Source organism: Delphinapterus leucas, chromosome 1 (genome assembly GCF_059928025.1).
Source record: "Delphinapterus leucas isolate spDelLeu-1000000601 "Yukka" chromosome 1, BTC_Dleu_Yukka2, whole genome shotgun sequence".
NCBI lineage: Eukaryota > Metazoa > Chordata > Mammalia > Artiodactyla > Monodontidae > Delphinapterus > Delphinapterus leucas.
The window spans coordinates 64,821,497-64,844,649 of NC_143129.1; the positions used below are offsets into that span (position 1 = coordinate 64,821,497).

The 23,153-nt window shown below is 38.8% G+C and overlaps 1 protein-coding gene across 2 annotated transcripts in view; it reads right to left on the bottom strand.

Moving 5' to 3' along the window:
• Positions 1–19,812: 19,812 nt before the first annotated feature.
• PRRX1 (paired related homeobox 1) overlaps positions 19,813–23,153 on the bottom strand; it is a 73,171-nt gene continuing 69,830 nt past the window's right edge. The window contains exon 4 of one of the 2 annotated variants that reach the window (XM_089911248.1): positions 19,813–23,149. In XM_089911248.1, coding sequence (XP_089767374.1) covers positions 23,011–23,149 — 139 coding nt within the window. In that variant the 3' untranslated portion in view covers positions 19,813–23,010. The remainder of the gene's footprint in view (positions 23,150–23,153) is intronic. The other variant, XM_089911244.1, reaches the window with a different exon arrangement.

Here is a 23,153-nt window from a genome sequence, read left to right on the forward strand (position 1 = left end):
CTTGCCACCCAGCTTTTGTCAAACTTTAATATTTGTCATATTTGCATCTCATATTTTTTTCAACATCTTTGTTGGAGTATAATTGCTCTACAATGGTGCATTAGCTTCTGCTGTATAACAAAGTGAATCAGCCACACGTATACACATATCCCCATATCCCCTCCCTCTTGCGTCTCCCTCTCACCCTCCCTAACCCACCCATCTAGGTGGTCACAAAGCACAGAGCTGAGAGCACACACAGCGTGCCTCAGGCTGTTGCAACGTCACACCGGCCTCTGCTGCCACAGGCTCGCTCTGCATTCGGTATTCCACCTGGCCCCCCGGCCTGAGTGAGCCAGAGCCCCCAGATCAGCTGCTCCTTTAACCCCGTCATGTCTGGGCGAAGAACAGAAGCCCTCAGGCAACCTACACACAGAGGCAGGGCCAAATCCAAAGCTGAACCCCAGGAGCTGTGCGAACACGGAAGAGAAAGGGAAATTTCTCCCAGCAGCCTAAGGAGCAGCGGATTGAATCTCCACAATAAACACTGCATCAGTGGAATACCTGAATAGACAACAAATCATCCCAAAATTGAGGAAGTGGACTTTGAGAGCAATGACATATACATAATTTTTTCTTTTTTCTTTTTTGTGAGTGTGTATGTGTATGCTTCCTTGTGTGATTTTGTCTGTATAGCTTTGTTTTAACCATTTGTCCTCGGGTTCTGTCTGTCCGTTTCTTTTGTTGTTTTTTGTTTGTTTGTTTGTTTTAGTATAGTTTTTAGCACTTGTTATCATTCATGGATTGGTTTTTTGATTTGGTTGCTCTCTTCCTTTTTCTTTTTTCTGTTACTTTTTAATTTTTTTTCTTTTCAATAATTACATTTTATTTTAATTATTTTATTTTATTTATTTATTTTTCTCCTTTTCTTCTGAACCATGTGGCTGATAGGGTCTTGGTGCTCCAGCCAGGTGTCAGTCCTGTGTCTCTGAGGTGGGAAAGCTGAGTTCAGGACATTGGTTTACCAGAGACCTCAGAGCTCCACGTAGTGTCAAATGGCAAAAGTACTCCTAGAGATCTCCATCTAAACGTCAAGACCCAGCTCCACTCAATGACCAACAAGCAACAGTGATGGACACCCTATGCCAAACAACTAGCAAGACAGGAACACAACCACACCCATTAGCAGAGAGGCTGCCTGAAATCATATTAAGGTCACAGACACCCCAAAACACACCACCAGACACTGTCCTGCCCACCAGAAAAACAAGTTCCAGCCTCATCCACCAGAACACAGGCACCAGTCCCCTCCACCAGGAAGCCTATGCCACCCACAGAACCAACCTTAGCCACTAGGGGCAGACACAGAAAACAACAGGAACTAAGAACCTGCAGCCTGCTAAAAGGAGACCCCAAACACAGTAAGTTAAGCAAAATGAGACGACAGAGAAACACACAGCAGATGAAGGAGCAAGGTAAAAACCCACGAGACCAAACAAATGAAGAGGAAATAGGCAGTCTACCTGGAAAAGAATTCAGAGTAATGACAGTAAAGGTGATCCAAAATCTTGGAAATAGAATGGAGAAAACACAAGAAACATTTAACAAGGACCTAGAAGAACTAAAGTGCAAACAAAAAATGATGAACAACACAGTAAATGAAATTAAAAATTCTCTAGAAGGAATCAATAGCACAATAACTGAGGCAGAAGAACGGATAAGTGACCTGGAAGATAAAATAGTGGAAATAACTACCGCAGAGCAGAATAAAGAAAAAAGAATGAAAAGAATTGAGGATAGTCTTAGAGACCTCTGGGACAACATTAAAGGCACCAACATTCGAATTAGAGGGGTCCCAAAAGAAGAATAGGAAAAGAAAGGGACTGAGAAAATATTTGAAGAGATTATACTTGAAAACTTATCTATTACAGAAAAGGAAATAATCAAGTCCAGAAAGCACAGAGATTCCCATACAGGATAAATCCAAGGAGAAACACGCCAAGACACATATTAATCAAACTATCAAAAATTAAATACAAAGAAAAATATTAAAAGCAGCAAGGGAAAAGCAACAAAAAACATACAAGGGAATCCCCGTAAGGTTAACAGCTAATCTTTCAGCAGAAACTCTGCAAGACAGAAGGGAATGGCAGGACATATTTAAAGTGATGAAAGGGAAAAACCTAAAACCAAGATTACTATACCCAGCAAGAATCCCGTTCAGATTAGACGGAGAAATTATTATCTTTACAGACAAGCGAAAACTAACAGAATTCAGCACCACAAAGCCAGCTTTAGAAAAATTGCTAAAAAAACTTCTCTAGGTGGGAAAAACGAGAAGAAAAAGACTCACAAAACAAACCCAAAACAATTAAGAAAACGGTAATAGGAACATACATATTGATAATTACCTTAAATGTAAATGGATTAAATGCTCCAACCAAAAGACATAGACTGGCTGAATGGATACAAAAACAAGTCCCATATATATGTTATCTACAAGACCCCACTTCAGACCTAGGGACACATGCAGACTGAAAGTGAGGGGATAGAAAAAAATATTCCATGCCAATGGAAATCAAAAGAAAGCTGGAGTAGCAATTCTCATATCAGACAAAATAGACTTTAAAATAAAGAATATTACAAGAGACAAACCAGGACACGACATAATGATCAAGGGATCAATCCCAAAAGAAGATATAACAATTCTAAATATTTATGCACCCAACATAGGAGCACCTCAGTAAATAAAGTACATGCTAACGGCTATAAAAGGGGAAATTGACAGTAACAAAATCATAGTAGGGGACCTTAAAACACCACTTTCACTAATGGACAGATCATCCAAACAGAACATTAATAAGGAAACACAAGGTTAAATGACACATTAAACAAGATGACTTAATTGATAGTTAAAGGACATTCCATCCAAAAACAACAGAATACACTTTCTTCTCAAGTGCTCATGGAACATTCTCCAGGATAGACCATATCATGGTTAAAAAACCAAGCCTTGGTAAATTTAAGAAAATTGAAATCGTATCAGATATTTTTTCTGACCACAATGCTAGACTACTTATCAATTGCAGGGAAGTAATCTGTAAAAATACAAAAACATGGAAGCTAAACAACACACTATTTAATAACCAAACATCACTGAGGAAATCAAAGAGGAAATCAAAAAATACCTGGAAACAAAAGACAATGAAAACACGACGACCCAAAACCTATGGGACGCAGCAAAAGCAGTTCTAAGAAGGAAGTTTATAGCAATACAATCCTCCCTCAAGAAACAAGAAACACCTCAGATAAATAACATAATGTTACACCTAAAGCAATTACAGAAAGAAGAACAAAAAAAAACCCAAAGTAAGAAGAAGGGAAAAAAATCATAAAGATCAGAGCAGAAATAAATGGGAAAAAAAATGAAGGAAACAAGAGCAAAGATCAATAAAAGTAAAACTGGTTCTTTGAGAAGATAAACAAAATTGATAAAACATTAGCCAGACTCATGAGAAAAAAAGGGAGAAGACTCAAATCAATAGAATTAGAAGTGAAAAAAGAGAAATAACAACTGACCCTGCAGAAATACAAAGGATCAGAGAGACTACTACAAGCAACCATATGCCAGTATTATGGAAAACCTGGAAGAAATGGACAAATTCTTAGAAAAGCACAACTTTCGGAGACTGAATCAGGAAGAAATAGAAAATAATAAACAGACCAAAAACAAGCACTGAAATTGAATCTGTGTTTAAAAATTTTCCAACAAACAGAAGCCCGGGACCAGATGGCTTCATAGGCTAATTGTAAAAAACATTAAGAGAAAAGTTAACACCTACCCTTCTCAAATGGTTCCAAAATATAGCAGAGGGAGGAACATTCCCAATCTCATTCTACGAGGACACCATCACCCGATACCAAAACCAGACAAAGATGTCACAAAGAGAGAAAACTAGAGGTCAATATCACTGATGAACATAGATGCAAAAATCCTCAACAAAATACCAGCAAACAGAATCCAACAGCACATTAAAAGGATCATACACCATGATCAAATGGGGTTTATCCCAGGAATGCAAGGATTCTTCAATATATATAAATCAATCAATGTGATACACCATATTAACAAATTGAAGAATAAAAAACAAATGATCATCTAAAAAAGATGCAGAAAAAGCCTTCAACAAAATTCAACACCCATTTATGATAAAAACCCTAGAGAAAGTAGGCATAGAGGGAACTTACCTCAACATAATAAAGGCCATATATTACAAACCCACAGCCAACATCGTTCTCAATGGTGAAAAACTGAAATCATTTCCACTAAGTTCAGGAACAAGACAAGGTTGCCTACTCTCACCACTATTATTCAACATAATTTTGGAAGTTTTAAGCACAGCAATCAGAGAAGAAAACGAAATAAAAGGAATCCAAATCAGAAAAGAAGAAGTTAAGCTATCACTGTTTGCATATGACTTGATACTATACATAGAGAATCCTAAAGACACTACCAGAAAACTACTAGAGTTAATCAATGAATTTAGTAAAGTGGCTGGATACAAAATTAATGCACAAAAATCTCTGGCATTCCTATACACTAATGATGAAAAATCTGAAAGAGAAATTGAGGAAACACTCCCATTTACCAATGCAACAAAGAGAATAAAACACCTAGGAATAAAACTACTTAAGGAAACAAAAGACCTGTATGCAGAAAATTATAAGACACTGATGAAAGAAATTAAAGATGATACAAATAGATGGAGAGATATACCATGTTCTTGGATTGGAAGAATCAACATTGTGAAAATGACTGTACTACCCAAAGCAATCTACAGATTCAATGCAATCCCTATCAAACTACCACTGGCATTTTCACAGAAGCAGAACAAAAATTTTCACAATTTGTGTAGAAACACAAAAGACCCGAATGGCCAAAGCAATCTTGAGAAAGAAAAACGGAGCTGGAGGAATCGGGATCCATGACTTCATACAATGCTACAAAGCTACAGTAATCAAGACAGTATGGTACAGGCACAAAAACAAATATAGATCAATGGAACAGAATAGATAAACCCAGGGATAAACCCACACACATATGGTCACCTTATTTTTGACAAAGGAGGCAAGAATATACAATGGAGAAAAGACAGCCTCTTCAATAAGTGGTATGGGGAAAACTGGACAGCTAAACATCAAAGAATGAAATTAGAACACCGTACACAGAAATAAACTCAAAATGGATTAAAGACCTAAATGTAAGGCCAGACACTATAAAACTCTTAAAGGAAAACATAGGCAGAACACTCTATGACATAAATCACAGCAACATCCTTTTTGACCCACCTCCTAGAGAAAGGGAAATAAAAACAAAGATAAACAAATGGGACCTAATGAAACTTAAAAGCTTTTGCACAGCAAAGGAAGCCATAAACAAGACCAAAAGACAACCCTCAGAATGGGAGAAAATATTTGCTGATGAAGCAACTGACAGAGGATTAATCTCCAAAATATACAAGCAGCTCATGCAGCTCAATATCAAAAAAACAAACAGCCCAAACCAAAAACGGGCAGAAGACCTAAATAGACATTTCTCCGAAGAAGATATACAGATTGTCAACAAACACATGAAAGGATGATCAACTTCACAAATCATTAGAGAAATGCAAATCAAAACTACAATGAGCTATCACCACACACCAGTCACAATGGCCATGATCAAAAAATCTACAAACAATAAATGCTGGAGAGAGTGTGGAGGAAAGGGAGCCCTCTTGCACTGTTGGTGGGAATGTAAATTGATACAACCACTATGGAGAACCGTATGGAGGTTACTTAAAAACTAAAAATAGAACTACCATAGGACCCAGCAATCCAACTACTGGGCATATACACTGAGAAAACCATAATTCAAAAAGAGTCATGTACCACAATGTTCATTGCAGCTCTATTTACAATAGCCAGGACATGGAAGCAACCTAAGTGTCCATCGACAGATGAATGGACAAAGAAGATATGGCACATATATACAATTATATACAAATTACTCAGCCATAAAAAGAAAAGAAATTGAATTATTTGTAGTGAGTTGGGTGGACATAGAGTCTGTCATACAGAGTGAAGTCAGAAAGAGAAAAACAAATACTATATGCTAACATATACATATGGAATTTAAAAAAAAATGCTTACGAAGAACCTAAGGTCAGGACAGGAATAAAGTTGGAGATGTAGAGAATGGACTTGAGGACAGGGGGAGGGGCAAGGGTAAGCTGGGATGAAGCGAGAGAGTGGCCTGGACTTATATATGGTACCAGATGTAAAATATATAGCTAGTGGGAAGCAGCCGCATAGCACAGGGCAATCAGCTTGGTGTTTTGTGACCACCTAGAGAGGCGGGATAGGGAGGGTGGGAGGGAGACACAAGAGGAAAGAGACATGGGGATATATCTTTATTCATAGCTGATTCACTTTGTTATAAAGCAGAAACTAACACACCACTGTAAAGTAATTATACTTCAATAAAGATGTTAAGAAAAGAAAAATCAGCCAGCTGATCTCCCTGTGCTATGCAGCTGCTTCCCACCTGCGATCCATTCTATATTTGGTAGTGTATATATGTCTATGCGACTCTCTCACCTCATCCCAGCCCAACCCTCTCCCTCCTTGTGTCCTCAAGTCCACTCTCCACCTGTGCATCTTTATTCCTGTCTTGCCCCTAGGTTCTTCAGAACCTTTTTTTTTTTTAGATACCATATACATGGGTTAGCACACAATATTTGTTTTTGTTTTTCTCACTTCACTCTGTATGACACATGCTAGGCCCATCCACCTCACTACAAATAACTCAATTTCGTTTCTTTCTATGGCTGAGTAATATTCCATTGTATATACCTGCCACATCTTCTTTACCCATTCATCTGTTGATGGACACTTAGGTTACTTCCATGTCCTGCCTATTGTAAATAGTGCTGCAATGAGCATTGTGGTACATGTCTTTTTTTTTTTTTTTTTTTGCAGTACCCGGGCCTCTCACTGTTGTGGCCTCTCCCGTTGCAGAGCAACAGGCTCCGGACGCCCAGGCTCAGCAGCCATGGCTCACGGGCACAGCCGCTCCGCAGCATGTGGGATCTTCCCGGACCGGGGCACAAACCCGTGTCCCCTGCATTGGCAGGCGGACTCTCAACCACTGCCCCACCAGGGAAGCCCCATGTCTCTTTTCGAATCACTGTTTTCTCAGGATATATGCCCAGTTGTGGGATTGTTGGGTCCTATGGTAGTTCTATTTTTAGTTTTTAAGTAACCTCCATACGGTTCTCCATAGTGGCTGTAATCAATTTACATTCCCACCAACAGTGCAAGAGGGTTCCCTTTTCTCCACACCCTCTCCAGCATTTATTGTTTGTAGATTTTTTGATCATGGCCATTGTGACTGGTGTGAGGTGATAGCTCATTGTAGTTTTGATTTGCATTTCTCTAATGATTTGTGAAGTTGAGCATCCTTTCATGTGTTTGTTGACAATCTGTATATATTCTTTGGAGAAATGTCTATTTAGGTCTTCTGCCCATTTTTTGATTAGGTTGTTTGGTTTTTTGATATTGAGCAGCATGAGCTCCTTGTATATTTTGGAGATCAATGATTTGTCCATTGATTCGTTTGCAAATATTTTCTCCCATTCTGAGGGTTGTCTTTTAGTCTTGGTTATAGTTTCTGTGCTGTGCAAAAGCTTTTAAGCTTCATTAGGTCCCAGTTGTTTATTTTTGTTTTTATTTCCCTTGCTCTAGTAGGTGGGTCAAAAAAGATATTGCTGTGACTTATGTCATAGAGTGTTCAGCCAATGTTTTCCTCTAAGAGATTTTTTTAAAATATCTTTATTGGAGTATAATCGCTTTACAATGGTGTGTTAGTTTCTGCTTTATAACAAAGTGAATCAGCTATACATATATGTATATCCCCATATCTCCTCCCCCTTGCGTCTCCCTCCCACCCTCCCTATCCCACCCCTCTAGGTGGTCACAAAGCACCGAGGTGATCTCCCTGTGCTATGTGGCTGCTTCCCAGTAGCAATCTATTTTACATTTGGTAGTATATATAAGTCCATGCCACTCTTTCACTTCGTCCCAGCTTACCCTTACCCCTCCCCTTATCCTCAAGTCCATTCTCTACGTAGGTGTTTTTATTCCTATTCTGCCCCTAGGTCCTTCAGAACTTTTTTTTTTTATGTTTAGATTCCATATATATGTGTTAGCATATGGTATTTGTTTTTTTCTTTCTGACTTACTTCACTCTATATGACAGACTCTAGGTCCATCCACCTCACTACAAATAACTCAATTTCGTTTCTTTTTATGGCTGGGTGATATTCCATTGTATATATGTGCCCCATCTTTATCCATTCACCTGTTGATGGACACTTAGGTTGCTTCCGTGTCCTGGCTATTGTAAATAGAGCTGCAATGAACATTGTGGTACATGACTCTTTTTGAATTATGGTTTTCTCAGTGTATATGCCCAGTAGTGGGATTGCTGGGTCGTATGGTAGTTCTATTTTTAATTTTTTAAGGAACCTCCACACTGTTCTCCATAGTGACTGTATCAATTTACATTCCCATCAACAGTGCAAAAGGGTTCCCTTTTCTCCACACCCTATCCAGCATTTGTTGTTTGTAGATTTTTTGATGATGGCCATTCAGACTGGTGTGAGTTGATACCTCATTTTAGTTTTGATTTGCATTTCTCTAATGATTAGTTATGTGGAGCATCCTTTCATGTGTTTGTTGGCAATCTGTATGTCTCCTTTGGAGAAATGTCTATTTAGGTCTTCTGCCCATTTTTGGATTGGATTGTTTGTTATTTTTATATTGAGCTCCATGTGTTTGTATATTTTGGAGATTAATCCTGTGTCTTTTTTTTCATTTGCAAATATTTTCTCCCATTTTGAGGGTTGTCTTTTAGTCTTCTTTATGGTTTCCTTTGCTGTGCAAAAGCTTTTAAGCTTCATTAGCTACCATTGGTTTATTTTTGCTTTTATTTCCCTTTCTCTAGGAGGTGGGTCAAAGAGTATCTTGCTGTGATTTATGTCATAGAGTGTTCTGCTTATGTTTTCCTCTAAGAGTTTTATAGTGTCTGGCCTTACATTTAGGTCTTTCATCCATTTTGAGTTTATTTTTGGGTATGATGTTAGGGAGTGTTCTAATTTCATTCTTTTACATGTAGCTGTCCAGTTTTCCCAGCACCACTTACTGAGGAGGCTGACTTTTCTCCATTGTATATTCTTGCCTCCTTTTTCAAAAATAAGGTGACCATATGTGCGTGGGTTTATCCCTGTGCTTTCTTCCTTGTTCCATTGATCTATATTTCTGTACCATACTGTCTTGATTACTGTAGCTTTGTAGTATAGTCTGAAGTCAGGGAGCCTGATTCCTCCAGCTCTGTTTTTCTTTCTCAAGATTGCTTTGGCCATTCGGGGTCTGTTGTGTTTCTATATAAATTGTTAAATTTTTGCTTCTAGTTCTGTGAAAAATGCCATTGGTAGTTTGATAGGGATTGCATTGAATCTGTAGATTGCTTTGGGTAGTATAGTCATTTTCACAATGTTGATTCTTCCAACCAAGGAGCATAGTATATCTCTCCATCTGTTTGTATCATCTTTAATTTCTTTCATCAGTGTCTTATAGTTTTCTGCATGCAGGTGTTTTGTCTCCTTAGGTAGGTTTATTCCTTGGTATTTTATTCTTTTTGTTGCAACGGTACATATGAGTGTGTCCTGAATTTCTCTTTCAGATTTTTCATCATTAGTGTATAGGAATGCCAGAGATTTCTGTGCATTAATTTTGTATCCTGCTACTTTACCAAATTCATTGGTTAGCTCTAGTAGTTTTCTGGTGGCATCTTTAGGATTCTCTATGTATAGTATCATGTCATCTGCAAACAGTGATAGCTTAACTTCTTCTTTCTGATTTGGATTCCTTTTATTTCTTTTTCTTCTCTGATTGCTGTGGCTAAAACTTCCAAAGCTATGTTGAATAATAGTAGTGAGAGTGGGCATCCTTGTCTTGTTCCTCATCTTAGTGGGAATGGTTTCAGTTTTTTGCCATTGAGAATGATGTTGGCTGTGGGTTTGTCATATATGGTCTTTATCATGTTGAGGTAAGTTCCCTCTATGCCTACTTTCTCTAGGGTTTTTATAATAAATGGGTGTTGAATTTTGTCAAAAGTTTTTCTGCATCTATTGAGATGATTATATGGTTTTTATCCTGCAATTTGTTAATTTGGTGTATCACATTGATTGAATTGCATATATTGAAGAATCCATGTATTCCTGGGATAAACCCCACTTGATCATGGTGTATGATCCTTTTAATGTGCTGTTGGATTCTGTTTGCTAGTATTTTGTTGAGGATTTTTGTGTAAATGTTCATCGGTGATATTGACCTCTAGTTTTCTTTTTTGTGACATCTTTTTCTGGTTTTAGTATCAGGGTACTGGTGTCCTCGTAGAATGAAATTGGGAGTGTTCCTCCCTCTGCTATATTTTGGAAGAGTTTGAGAAGGATAGGTGTTAATTCTTCTCTAAATGTTTGATAGAATTCACCTGCAAAGGCATCTGGTCCTGGGCTTTCGTTTCTTGGAAGACTTTTAATCACAGTTTCCATTTCAGTGCCTGTGATTTGTCTGGTTATATTTTCTATTTCTTCCCAGTTCAGTCTCGGTAGGTTGTGCTTTTCTAAGAATTTTTCCATTTCCTCCAGGGTGTCCATTTTATTGGCATAGACTTGCTTGTAGTAATCTCTCATGATCCTTTGTATTTCTTCAGTGTCAGTTGTTACTTCTCCTTTTACATTTCTATTTCTATTGATTTGGATCTTCTCCCTTTTTTTCTTGATGAGTCTGGCTAAAGGTTTATCAATTTTGTTTATCTTCCCAAAGAACTAGCTTTTAATTTTCTTGATCTTTGCTATCATTTCCTTCTTTTCTTTTTCATTGATTTCTGATCTGATCTTCATGATTTCTTCCCTTCTACTAACTTTGGGGTTTTTTTGTTCTTCCTTCCCTAATTGCTTAGGTGTAAGTTTAGTTTGTTCATTTGAGATTTTTCTTGTTTCCTGAGGTAGGATTTTATTGCTATAAACTTCCGTCTTAGAATGGATTTTGCTGCGTCCCATAGGTTTTGGGTCATCATGTTTTCATTGTCATTTGTTTCTAGGTATTTTTTGATTGCCTCTTTGATTTCTTCTGTAATCTCTTGGTTATTAATAGTGTATTGTTTAGCCTCCATGTGTTTGTATTTTTTACAGATTTTTTCCTGTAATTGATATCTAGTCTTATAGCATTGTGGTCAGAAAAGATACTTGATACTATTTCAACTTTCTTAAATTTACCAAGTTTTGATTTGTGACCCAAGATATGATCTATCCTGGAGAATGTTCCATGAACACTTGAGAAGAAAGTGTATTCTGTTGTTTTGGATGGAATATTCTATAAATATCAATTAAGTCCATCTTGTTTAATGTGTCAATTAAAGCTTATGTTCCCTTATGTATTTTCATTTTGGATGATCTGTCCATTGCTGAAAGTGAAAAGTCCCCTACTATGATTGTGTTACTGTCGATTTCACCTTTTTTGGCTGTTAGCATTTGCCTTATATATTGAGGTGCTCCTATTTTGGGTGCCTATATATTTACAATTGCTATATCTTCTTCTTGGATTGATCCCTTGATCATTATGTAGTGTCCTTCTTTGTTTCTTGTAATAGTCTTTGTGTTAAGGTCTATTTTGTCCGATATGAGAATTGCTGCTCCAGCTTTCTTTTGATTTCCTTTTGCATGGAATATCTGTTTTCATCCCCTCACTTTCAGTCTGTATATGTCCCTAGGTCTGAAGTTGGTCTCTTGTAGACAGCATATATACGGTCTTGTTTTTGTCGACATTCAGCCAGGCTATGTGTTGTGGTTGGAGCATTTAATCTATTTACATTTAATGTAATTTTCTATATGTACGTTCCTATTACCATTTTCTTAATTTTTGGGTTTGTTATTGTAGGTCTTTTCCTTGTCTTGTGTTTCCTGCCTAGAGAAGTTCCTTTAGCATTTGTTGTAAACCTGGTTTGGTGGTGCTGAATTCTCTTAGCTTTCGCTTGTCTGTGAAAATTGTAATTTCTCCGTCGAATCAGAATGAGATCATTGCTGGGTAGGGTAATCTTGGTTGTAGGTTTTTCCCTTTCATCACTTTAAATATGTCCTACCACTCCCTTCTGGCTTGCAGAGTTTATGCTGAAAGATCAGCTGTTAACCTTATGGGGATTCCCTTGTATGTTATTTGTTGTTTTTCCCTTGCTGCTTTTAATGTTTTTTCTTTTTATTTAATTTTTGATAGTTTGATTAATATGTGTCTTGGTGTGTTTCTCCTCAGATATATCCTGTATGGGACTTTCTGTGCTTCCTGGACTTTAATGACTATTTCTTTTCCCATATTAAAGAAGTTTTCAAGTATAATCTCTTCAAATATTTTCTCAGTCCCTTTCTTTTTCTCTTCTTCTTCTGGGACCTCTGTAATTTGAATGTTGGTGTGTTTAATGTTGTCCCAGAGGTTTCTGAGGCTGTCCTCAATTCTTTTCATTCTTTTTTCTTTATTCTGGTCTGTGGTTGTGATTTCCATTATTTTATCTTCTAGGTCACTTATCCATTCTTCTGCCTCAGTTATTCTGCTATTGATTCCTTCTAGAGAATTTTTAATTTCATTTATTGTGTTGTTCATCATTGTTTGTTTGCACTTTAGTTCTTCTAGGTCCTTGTTAAACATTTATTTTCTCTATTTCCAGGATTTGGGATTGTCTTTGCTATCATTACTCTGAATTCTTTTTCGGGTAGGCTACCTATTTCCTCTTCATTTGTTTGGTCTGGTGAGTTTTTCCTTGCTCCTTCATCTGCTGTGTGTTTCTCTGTCTTCTCATTTTGCTTAACTTACTGTGTTTGGCGTCTCCTTTTCACAGGCTGCTACTTCGTAGCTCCCGTTGTTTTTCGTGTCTGCCCCCAGAGGGTAAGTTTGGTTCAGTGGGTTTTGTAGGCTTCCTGGTCGAGGGTACTGGTGCCTGTGTTCTGGTGGATGAGGCTGGATCTTGTCTTTCTGGTGGGCAGGACCACTTCTTGTGGTGTGTTTTGGGGTGTCTATGAACTTAGTATGATTTTAGGTAGCCTCTCTGCTAATGGGTGGGTTTGTGTTCCTGTCATGCTAGTTATTTGGCATGGGGTGTCCAGCACTGGAACTTGCTGGTCATTGAGTGGAGCTGGGTCTTAGCATTGAGACGGAGATCTCTGGGAGAGCTCTCTCCCATTGATATTATGTGGGGCTTGGAGGTCTGTGGTGGATAATGCCCTGATTTCAGCTCTCCCACCTTAGAGGCTCAGGCCTGACAGCCAGCCAGAGCACCAAGACCCTGACAGCCACATGGCTGGAGAGGGTGGGCTATGAGTTGGGTGTCAGCCCTTGCCCTGTTGTAGCTCTGTCCCAGCTGTCTCCAAATTGCACCCAGATACATTGGGTTATTCTACCATTCCTCAGAACTTGTACATGCCAGTCTAGGATTTGTAGATGTCCTCCTGATACTCTTCATTGAAATACCTTGCATTCATGGTGGTGAGAGATATGCTAACAGTGTTGGTTCTCTTCTGTTCAGAGACTGGGACAGTCTGAGCCTTCATGTGACCAAGGCAGGAGCAGCAGGCCAACGGTCCCAAAGTGATAACATGTCAGATTCCAAGAAGGCTTTCTGCAGTGCCTGAGCAGTATTACCAAGCAGCCGCTCTCCTCAGCTACAACACTCTGACCGGGGAACTCAGTGGGACCCTCAAACGAGATTTTCTGTCGGCCCTAGAGCCTGAATGCCAACCCAGGCAAGAAGGTGAGCAGAGCGTCTCCCGGCCCCATCTCACTAGAAGAGCAGACACCTTCATATTTTTTAAGAAATGAAGTAGTTCTGATTTACTTGAAGCACTCAGTGTGCCCCTTCCAATCCTATGCCTTACCTCCTTACTCAGAAATTGCCTTTTCTGAAATAGTATTCTGAAATTGTTTTTCATTTCATCTTTTTATTTATTTATATGTATGTGTATTTTTACCACATGCATCTGTGTTTATAAACAATATATGATTTTAGTGTGCATTTTTAAACTTTATATAAAGTGTCATATATCCTTCTGCAACTTTTATTTTTTCTTCTCACAGTTATGTTTCTGAGAGGTCCCCAAGTAGATATGTGTAGCCATTTCTCATTTATTCATTTTTTATTTCTGAATAATATTCCATTGTCTGAATATATCACAGTTTTGTTTATTCTCTCTTTGATGGACATTTTATTTGTTTCCAATATTTTATTATTGCACACCGTGCTATAATGGACATTTCTGTTCACATCTTTCTGTGCACATGTGTGAGTTTCTCTAGCTGTCCAGGATTGCTAGCCTTATTTTACCTCTGAGTAACTGAGTGACACTAAGCAAATAAATATGTGACTCTAAGAAATAGTTTTCAGATGTCTTCAATTTGTAGATGACCTGGCTATCTTACTTTCAAGAATGCTGCCTTTTTATAACTAGAATAACATTTTGAGATATTTTCCAGGAACTCCAGAGTGTCCGGCACTAATTTATTGAAAGTGACATTTAGTGTACTCATTTACTACAATATTCAATTAATTAGGTATTATCCAAAGGGCACAAGATGCTATAAAACTATATATTATAATATTCAAATATCCAGTATGGGAGAATAAGAATGTGTGCTCATGGAAAACAGTAAGTCAGTGAGTTACAAGGATCTTGAAATGCATGTGATATTGAAGGAAGGAAGAATGGAAAGGGAGGAGAAAGGGGGAGGAGGTATTAGGTTGGGCTGAGTTGCAGTTAACAAATAGACCTTGTCATGTAATAGATTGACAGAACAAAACTTTGTTTCCCCACCATATAACACTCCAGAATGTTTCCAGGTCAGCGAGAGTTGCACCGTTGCTTCCTGAAGTCACTTTTCCAAGTCCCAGGTTGACTGTTGCTTTACCATCCTTAAAATGTGGTTCCCAATGTTGATCAGAGGCTGTCATATCAGGCAGCCAGAGGGAAGAAGAGCAAAGGAAAGCATAGATGGGAGCTATGAGCCAGGACTGAAGTTGTCAAATACCACTTCTCTCATTCCATTGTCTGAAAATTAGTCACAAGACCACACCTTACTGCAAGGGATGCTGGGGAATGAGACCTACCCATGTGCACAGAAAGAAGGGTAAATGGACTTTGTTGAAATGCTAGCTGTCTCTTCTACAAGAATGAGGAAAGGAATTGGTATGATTTTAACTGAAGTATTTGCAGCAAACATTTGCCAACATTAGTGAGAAGAAAGAGTTAATACCAATTGAGATGGAAAGCAATTTACAGTCAAAAATGTTTCTCTCTCCTTCCTTGCTGGGGACAACCTGCCTGTGTTATTTTTATCTGCCTACATTTCATTTCCTTCTCTTTCATCTGGTAACAGCAGGTCCCCAATACTCAATCCACATAGTTTTTGGGAGGATGCCCCTAGCAAAAGAGAATAGAGCTTCGTATTAGTCAGAGCCCTCTCCCCACCCCACCCCGCAAAAAGCACAGATAGAGGTAATGGCTGACATGCAGGTATTTTATTTGGAAAATGATCCCAGGTAGCAGGATTGAGGAGCTTAGGGAATAAAAAGGAAAAAAGGAAACCAAAACAAGGATCCATTATCAAGGTGGCCACCACTGCTATGGGGACTGATGTCCAATAATTGTATGCCTGAAAATGAAAGTGGGGAGCATTTATACATTGGCTTAGTTTATGTTCTGTCTATAAGACTCTGGAAATATGCTGGAGACTGAGTGTTTCAGTAGTGACTAGAGGTAGAAGTGAGGACAAGAGGAGTTGCACTGATGCTCAAGTGGTGCCTGAAAAAGGCAGACACCCCTGGTCTGGAGGCTCAGTACACCTCCACCCCCAGGGCACAATGATTGCGTCATGAGTGTGCATAAACCAAGCCAGGACATTAAAGTCCTCTCCCAGGATATTTATAACAGGAGCTGGTTTCTCAGATCTTTCTGCTAAAGCTGAAGGGATGTAAGTCTGCCTCTGCCAGCAGTCACTTTCCTTACTCCATGGAGAAAATTTGCCTGCAGAGATGAGAGACAGAGGGTTCTGGTGATGTCAAGTCTCTTCTGGTAGCTGAGCTTCTCAGAGTTACCCTGATTCTCATGGCTCCTCTTTTCTTCCTCTGGCCTACCTCCCATCCATCTAATAAACACCCTAATTAAACTGCCTCAACCTAATTTCAGTTGGGTTTCTGCCACTTGCAACAGAAATGTACCTAACAATATAGAAATGGGTAAGTAAAAGAGGAGTGTCATTTATTAGAGGCCCTCAAATCTAGAACTACATGACCTGAGGTATTCTGTACAACCAGGAGGATCTCAACCCATTGCCAGATCTCCAAGACTCCCGAGGGTCAGACCATAGCAAACTCTGTGAACTGTAACAGAAATTTCCCCTTTTTAAGCAAAGTCAGGAAGTTTGAAACACAGTGGCAAGTACATGGGCTTAAGAGGAGCTAAAGCGATAACTGAAATCTCCCTTCTCGGCCCTTTCTCAAAGCTCTCTGCTGTTTTCTCTCCCCATAGACCTGATGTAAGGTATCAAACCCCAACCCATGTAAATCACAATAAATTGGGATGTTGGTTGATAGGGGGCAGATTAGCTCTGTTCAGAACTCTCCTGTGACCCTGTCCCAAGGAAGATTTGAAAGAAGCCTTCAAGCTGAAGTCCTACAGATGCATAGAACTCTGAGTCCTATTTCTAAGAGAAAAAAAAAGTGGGGTCAGGATGGGTTCAGATTCAAAATTTATGACTCAAAAAGCTTTCTGGCACTGATTTCTAGTTAATGGAGTCTCCAGAAATTAAATCAAAAGGCAGCCAAGCCAGGTCTCTCATCCATGGGGGTGCTAGAGCCATACCCAGGCAAGAGTACAAATGAAGGTCCGCATATTTACATCCACACACTTATATTATAAATCAGGCTAACAAACCGCTAAACAATTATGTTCCACTCTCCTCCATTAATGAATCCCTCCATAATGACCAGAAAAGCCAGGTTCACATCCAGAATTCTCAGACTTGTTTGCTTTGTAATTTCTTTCAGAGCATGGCAGTGTAGGGAAGGGCCAGGACCTAGCCCCCCGCCTGTGGCCTACCCACTTCCCTTCTCACCTCAGCCCCATCCCACACCAAAAGTAGACATGCGCACACAGGTGGCAACTGCAGCACACATATCCTAGGACAACATACAAACCCCGTCCCCCAAAAACAGTGGTCCCAGGAAAAGAGGCCTATGGAAACCCTGAAAGCAGGTTCCAGATCATTCTGACAGGAAATTCCAAATCCCAAGTGCCTGAAGGATGGTCTACAATGAATGGTGCAGATTCCAGGTGGGCACATCCATCTGGCCCCATAGACTATTTGCACAGTCAGAGGAGTGCTAGTGAGACCCAAGGCAGAGTGTGTGGACTTTGCCAGGTCTAAGGGTATGGGCCTCATTACAGTGTCTGGGATCCCAAGGGCTACTCTGGCTCCAGCAGTATTTTTCCGGGTTCAGTGGGCAACGCTAGTGTCCTTTAAGTAAAGCTCTTTGTAATTTGAACTAGTGCGATAGGTTTCTGCCACCTGCCACTGAAAGGATCCTTATTAATACACTTTCAATGCCAAAAGTCTCAAGCAAGTGGTCTATAGCCACTGCTTCCATTTTTTAAAGCACTTCTTCTTACCATAACTTGCCAAAATGTACCTTCTTATTTCAGCACTCTAGTACACTGTACTCTAGAAAATCACTAATCCAATGGCCTTTTCCCCACCCCCAGTTAGCTGGTCTGCTCTACAGCATTTGAGTATATTAAGCATTCCCTTCTTTTTGAAAACTTCTCTTTCCTTAACTCTGGGATAGCAAACAAGCTGACCTCTCTCCTATTTCTCAAAAAGCTCCTTGTAAATTGCTTTCAGTAACTCTCTCCCTAATTGGAGATGTTCTTCAAAGTCCTGTCTTTCTCCCTGGGCTAAACTACTTCCAAAAGCCACTTATTAAAATATTTATTTGAGTCACAATGACACTTTCTCTTCTCGAAGAACTTATTCACACTTGTACCTCAAGGTGTCACCTCCTTAAAGATGAATCCCAAACTTCTATCATCCTTGACCTTGGTTCCAAGCCTTACTTCTTCACTTACTGGACACTTATATTTCAGTTTTTTGTTTTGTATTTTTGTCCATGCCACTCAGCATGTGGGATCTTAGTTCCCTGAGTAGGGACCAAACCCATGCCCCCTGCATTGAAAGTGTGGAGTCTTAACCACCGGACTGCCAGGGAAGTCCCTACATTTCAGTTTTCAAATGGTACAATAATATAATACATCTAAAACTGCAATTATCTTCTCCTGTAATTGGGTCTCTCCCATTTTTGTTGATTTTTGTCAGTTTTGTCAGTGATTCATCCCCCTAGTCCCCAGGTTTCAAATCAGGGTTGTCTTTGATTTGTCCATTCTCTTTCTCCCATCATAAAGTCCTATTGATTCTTTCCTTGCAAGATATTTCCTATTCATCCTTTGTTTTTTGTTCCCCTTCTCTCTGTTCTGCTTCCAGTTTCTGTTCTGCGCTAGTTTACCTTTATTCTTTTACCACAACAATCCTGCTAAAGAAGTACTTTTTGCATGGCATTTTTTTCTCCTGCTTTATAATTTTCAATGAATCTCTATGGTCTGAGGAAAAGTCCACACTCCTTTGTCTGACACATAATACCTTGCAAGATGAAGACTCAGCTTCAATCTTGTTTTCTTCTACTCGACTTGAAAATAAACTCTCCATCCCATCTAGACCCATCTTTTTTTTTTTTTTAACATCTTTATTGGGGTATAATTGCTTTACAATGGTGTGTTAGTTTCTGCTTTATAACAAAGTGAATCAGTTATACATATGTTCCCATATCTCTTCCCTCTTGCGTCTCCCTCCCACCCTCCATATCCCACCCCTCCAGGCGGTCACAAGGCCCATCTTGCCGTGCTCCCGAAACAAATTCCTCATTCCCGTATCCCTACCTTCATCCTTTCTTATGCATACCATTCCCCCTACCTGAAAGCCATCACTTTCCCTTCTCCTGACCAAATCCTTGCTGATGAAACTCAAGTCCCAGTTCCTCCGTGAAACCCTCTCCCATTCCAGTTCACAGTGTTTTCTTGCTTCCTCTTCTGAACTCCCATCTGCTCTATTTCTTTGACAACATTAATTTATTGTCTTGAACTACTGCATAAATTTGTTCATGCTGTAGTTGCCTTTTAAATCAGATTTCAGTTTGTATGAAAAAACTCGATTCCTATTTAGTTTTTCTGTCACGCCTCCACCAGTTACCACACACAATGCTATAACAATAGGTGCTTAAGAAATGTTACTTTGTTACTTCTTTTAAAAGAAAAGGCTGTGCTTTATAAAAAATCTGTTTTGTCTAATGATATCTGTTATTGTGGATACTAAAGATGTGGATGAAAAATAGCAAAACTCTCCTAAAAGATCCACTTTACACTTATCCATTATACTAAAAAAAAGTCCCCTCTTTCTCCCACCATTTGTGTTTGTTTGTGAGAACAATAGATTATTTCCCTTTTTTAGAAAATATTATTACACTCTGATAAAAGTTCTCTTGTTCATAAATCCCTCTTACCTTCACTCTTTTCTGAGTGCAATCTTAGATCTTAGCAGGTGTTTCTGAAGGTCAAAAAGAACCAGCAGACTCAGCAGACGTAGTAGTATCCTTCTTTCTTTTTATTGAAAAGGAATCATTTCTATTCTAGCGCAAACAATGTATATTTTACATCATAAAGCAAGATATAATTTACATATTACATTTCTTATGAGATCTTTATACCCTAAATGTCATTCCCTTTTTTATCCGGTCACTTCTTCCTGCTTGATTTAAACTGCCAAGTACCCTACAAATCAGCGCCTTGTTTTGGTGGTGGGGGGGACTGGGGACACAGACAGTTTGTATGTATTCATCTGTTATCTGTGTATAGATGGTAAGGAACAGGGATATGCCTTTGAATTTTGTGTCCCTGAGGCCCTCTGTTGACACCTGGTTTAGGAGCCAGAAGGCTACTCCTCCAAATCACATATCAAACTTCTATTTTTTTAATCAATAACGAATGAACAAAATTGAGTGCTTGTACCCTGTGTACATTTCTCCATCAGATGCTTACATAATAGGTGTCTGTGGTATTGATTCACTAGCAATAAAAGCTCCTGTGGTGGACAGCATTGGTTACTCTATGATATTCCTGGACAGCACTTGCCCAGGTGTTGGGTAAAATTGCCTAATTTCATCCAGCACTGGGGTTATGGGTTCAGGCTTTTCTCTTCACCACTGGAAATGAATGTCAGGATGCAAGTTTCAAATGACCTTGTTTTACATGATCCTCTATCTCTTTACTCCCTCTTCTAAGATTTCCCCCTTTTTAGCAAAATCTTTTCACCTATGATGTCTCTTCCCTGTACTATATAACCCAAATCCTCTTTCAGCTGTTCTCTCCAAACTCCAAAAGTTCACCAATTTCTTGGACTGCACTCATTTCACAAAGAATGTTTTAATCTGTTAGGATACGCTGTTCCTTTGAAACTTGATAATCTGTAGCAACTAGTGGGACAAAAGAATTAGTTGAAGAATACTTTAGGAAGCAAGTAATGTGTGTTGTTCAGCCAGCCTACATAAACCATTCAGTAAGAAATGTTTTAATAGTATGTTAAGAGAGAATCAGCTGATGAAAGCAAAATGCATAAGATGGGCTTCCTTCTTAATAAAAGAAGTTCAAAATCAACATAGGAAATACATTTTCAGATTGGTGGCTGTTTGACTGAAAAAATACCACCATTAGCTTAATCTGATATGCCAGGGAAAATAAAAAATCTGTACTGAAAGTGCATCTTAAATCCCAAATCCTTGCCTGTCACTCAGAGTTGGCATATTTGGCCAAAATCAATCTAAACCTTTTCAAATTACTGATAAAAATTATTAGAAATCCAAGTTGGTCAGGATGAAAACATAAGTCAAAGATATGTCTGTTCTGTGTGTCTTAAATTATTCTTTGGTCAAATGATGTGATTTTTTGAGAGGTCTGCAAATATAAACCTATTTCTCATTTCCAAATACAAGGTTATAAGTATTTACAGCAAGGTAGCATTTCCTTGCTAGAAAACAAGGCTTCTGGGTACAGCAGCCTTCTATTAACATGGTATACTTTTATATTCCCTTTCCTCCCATGGCTACAAAGCGCTGGACATACAGAGAATACAGGAAAGAATGAAAAAGCAAATGATTAGAGCCTCACAACACCCCTGTGAGGTAGGTATTGTTAAACCCATTTTACAAAAAAGGTAAACCAAGGCACAGAATGGTAACATGGTTTGGTCAAGTTTACCTGACAAGTTACAAAAGCACGGGTGGAAACAAAGAGAAAGAAACAAAGAAAAGGTCAGTCCTGGCTCCCAGCCCTAGACACGAAACTTTATTTCAATATATTAGAAGATAAAAATAGCCCACAATTGCCTTTTAAATTTTTAGAATTTAGATAAACCTTTAAGTATTCCACTTAAAGACGTATCTTTCAGATTTCTGTTGAGTGGAAAAAGGACAGATGACGAAACGGTTTTCCCTCTTCTAAAGAAGTGTAATTCCCGTTATAGATCAGAATGTATCAGCATTCCACCAGAGTTCAGGTGCCAAACTCAAGGACATTTTCATAGCCTCAAATAGTTTCTAATTTATTTAAAACTCTAATGTGAAAATTAGACCTGTTTTCAAACAGCTGCCCTATCAATTGCTCTGTGGCCATAATGAGAATTTTGTGTAGAGAAAGAAAGGAAATGAGATCCCTAATAAAAAGTCTTATCACAGTAGAAATAAAGACACTGGTGATGGTGTGAAATTTGCTCTTTGTAGTGTTTGAGAAACTGCAAACTCAAGCTTGCAAGAATATTTTATATATATATAATATATAAATATATACAGTATATATATAAGTGTGCATATGACTACCCTTAAGGCACCAAAGAGATATAGGCCATGCCTTTCACAACAACTTAGTCTTTGTTTTCCTAGAGAAATGTCTCTCCCTCTCTCAAGTGAAAAATGTATCTTCTATCAAATAGCCTATGACAGCAAATCATTCAAGAAACAACAAATATCTTTAACTTAGGATGGCTGATTGATTGGATAGGGGTGAGGGGTGGTAGTGATGGTAATATTATCCTCTGTAGTTTAGAGCTTAAATCTAGAGCTTAGATCTAGAACTTAGAGCTTAGAATTAGCCAGACGTAGCCAGTCACACTGGATCAGACAGGCCAGTGACCAGATGTTGTATACAATTGCTTTTTCTTTCCAGTAGCTGATGGAACAAGCTTACCATGACCAACAGAGACAGAGACAATGAGAAAGGGAATTATGTCTGGCACAGATTCTTCAGAAAGACTTTGGCTTTTCAGAAGTTCCTAGAGCTTCTGTACAGAGAACTAGGAAGAAGGATAGTGTAAGACACTGAGGTTCAAACAGGTCAATGAGGAGACTATAGGCAATTATTCTGAATATATATACATATATGGTTTCTTTGGCTGCTGTAGATTCTTTTAAAACCCATACAATCATGGGGGTGGGTGGGCTGAACTTAACTGAAGAAGCTCAGAGTATATCAAGCAAAGCATATGAATAGAAGGAAAAACAAAATTAACACACACAGAAACAAGTGGTGGTGGTATCCCAGAGGGAGGAGGAACATTTGTTAACTAATTTTCATTTTGCTCCTCTCCTGCTTTTCTCTGCCATGGTCCCAATAGTTTATTTCTGTGTTTGTTTGTTTGTTTTTATTTTTTTCCAGCAGATGTAGAAATGACAGAGCAGGATAGGTGTCTTATGGTATTTGATTTCTTCTTAGGCCTGTTTAATTATTTTTTTCCTCAGTTGACTGTTGGCACCTGGTTCCTCTGTAAACTATATTCCTTGGCCTTCAGTCTCAGGTTGGCAATGCTGTTGGCCATGTTGATGCCCTGTGCAGGGCTATTGTTGGCACATGTGGCAGAATAAGTAGCCATGGCGCTGT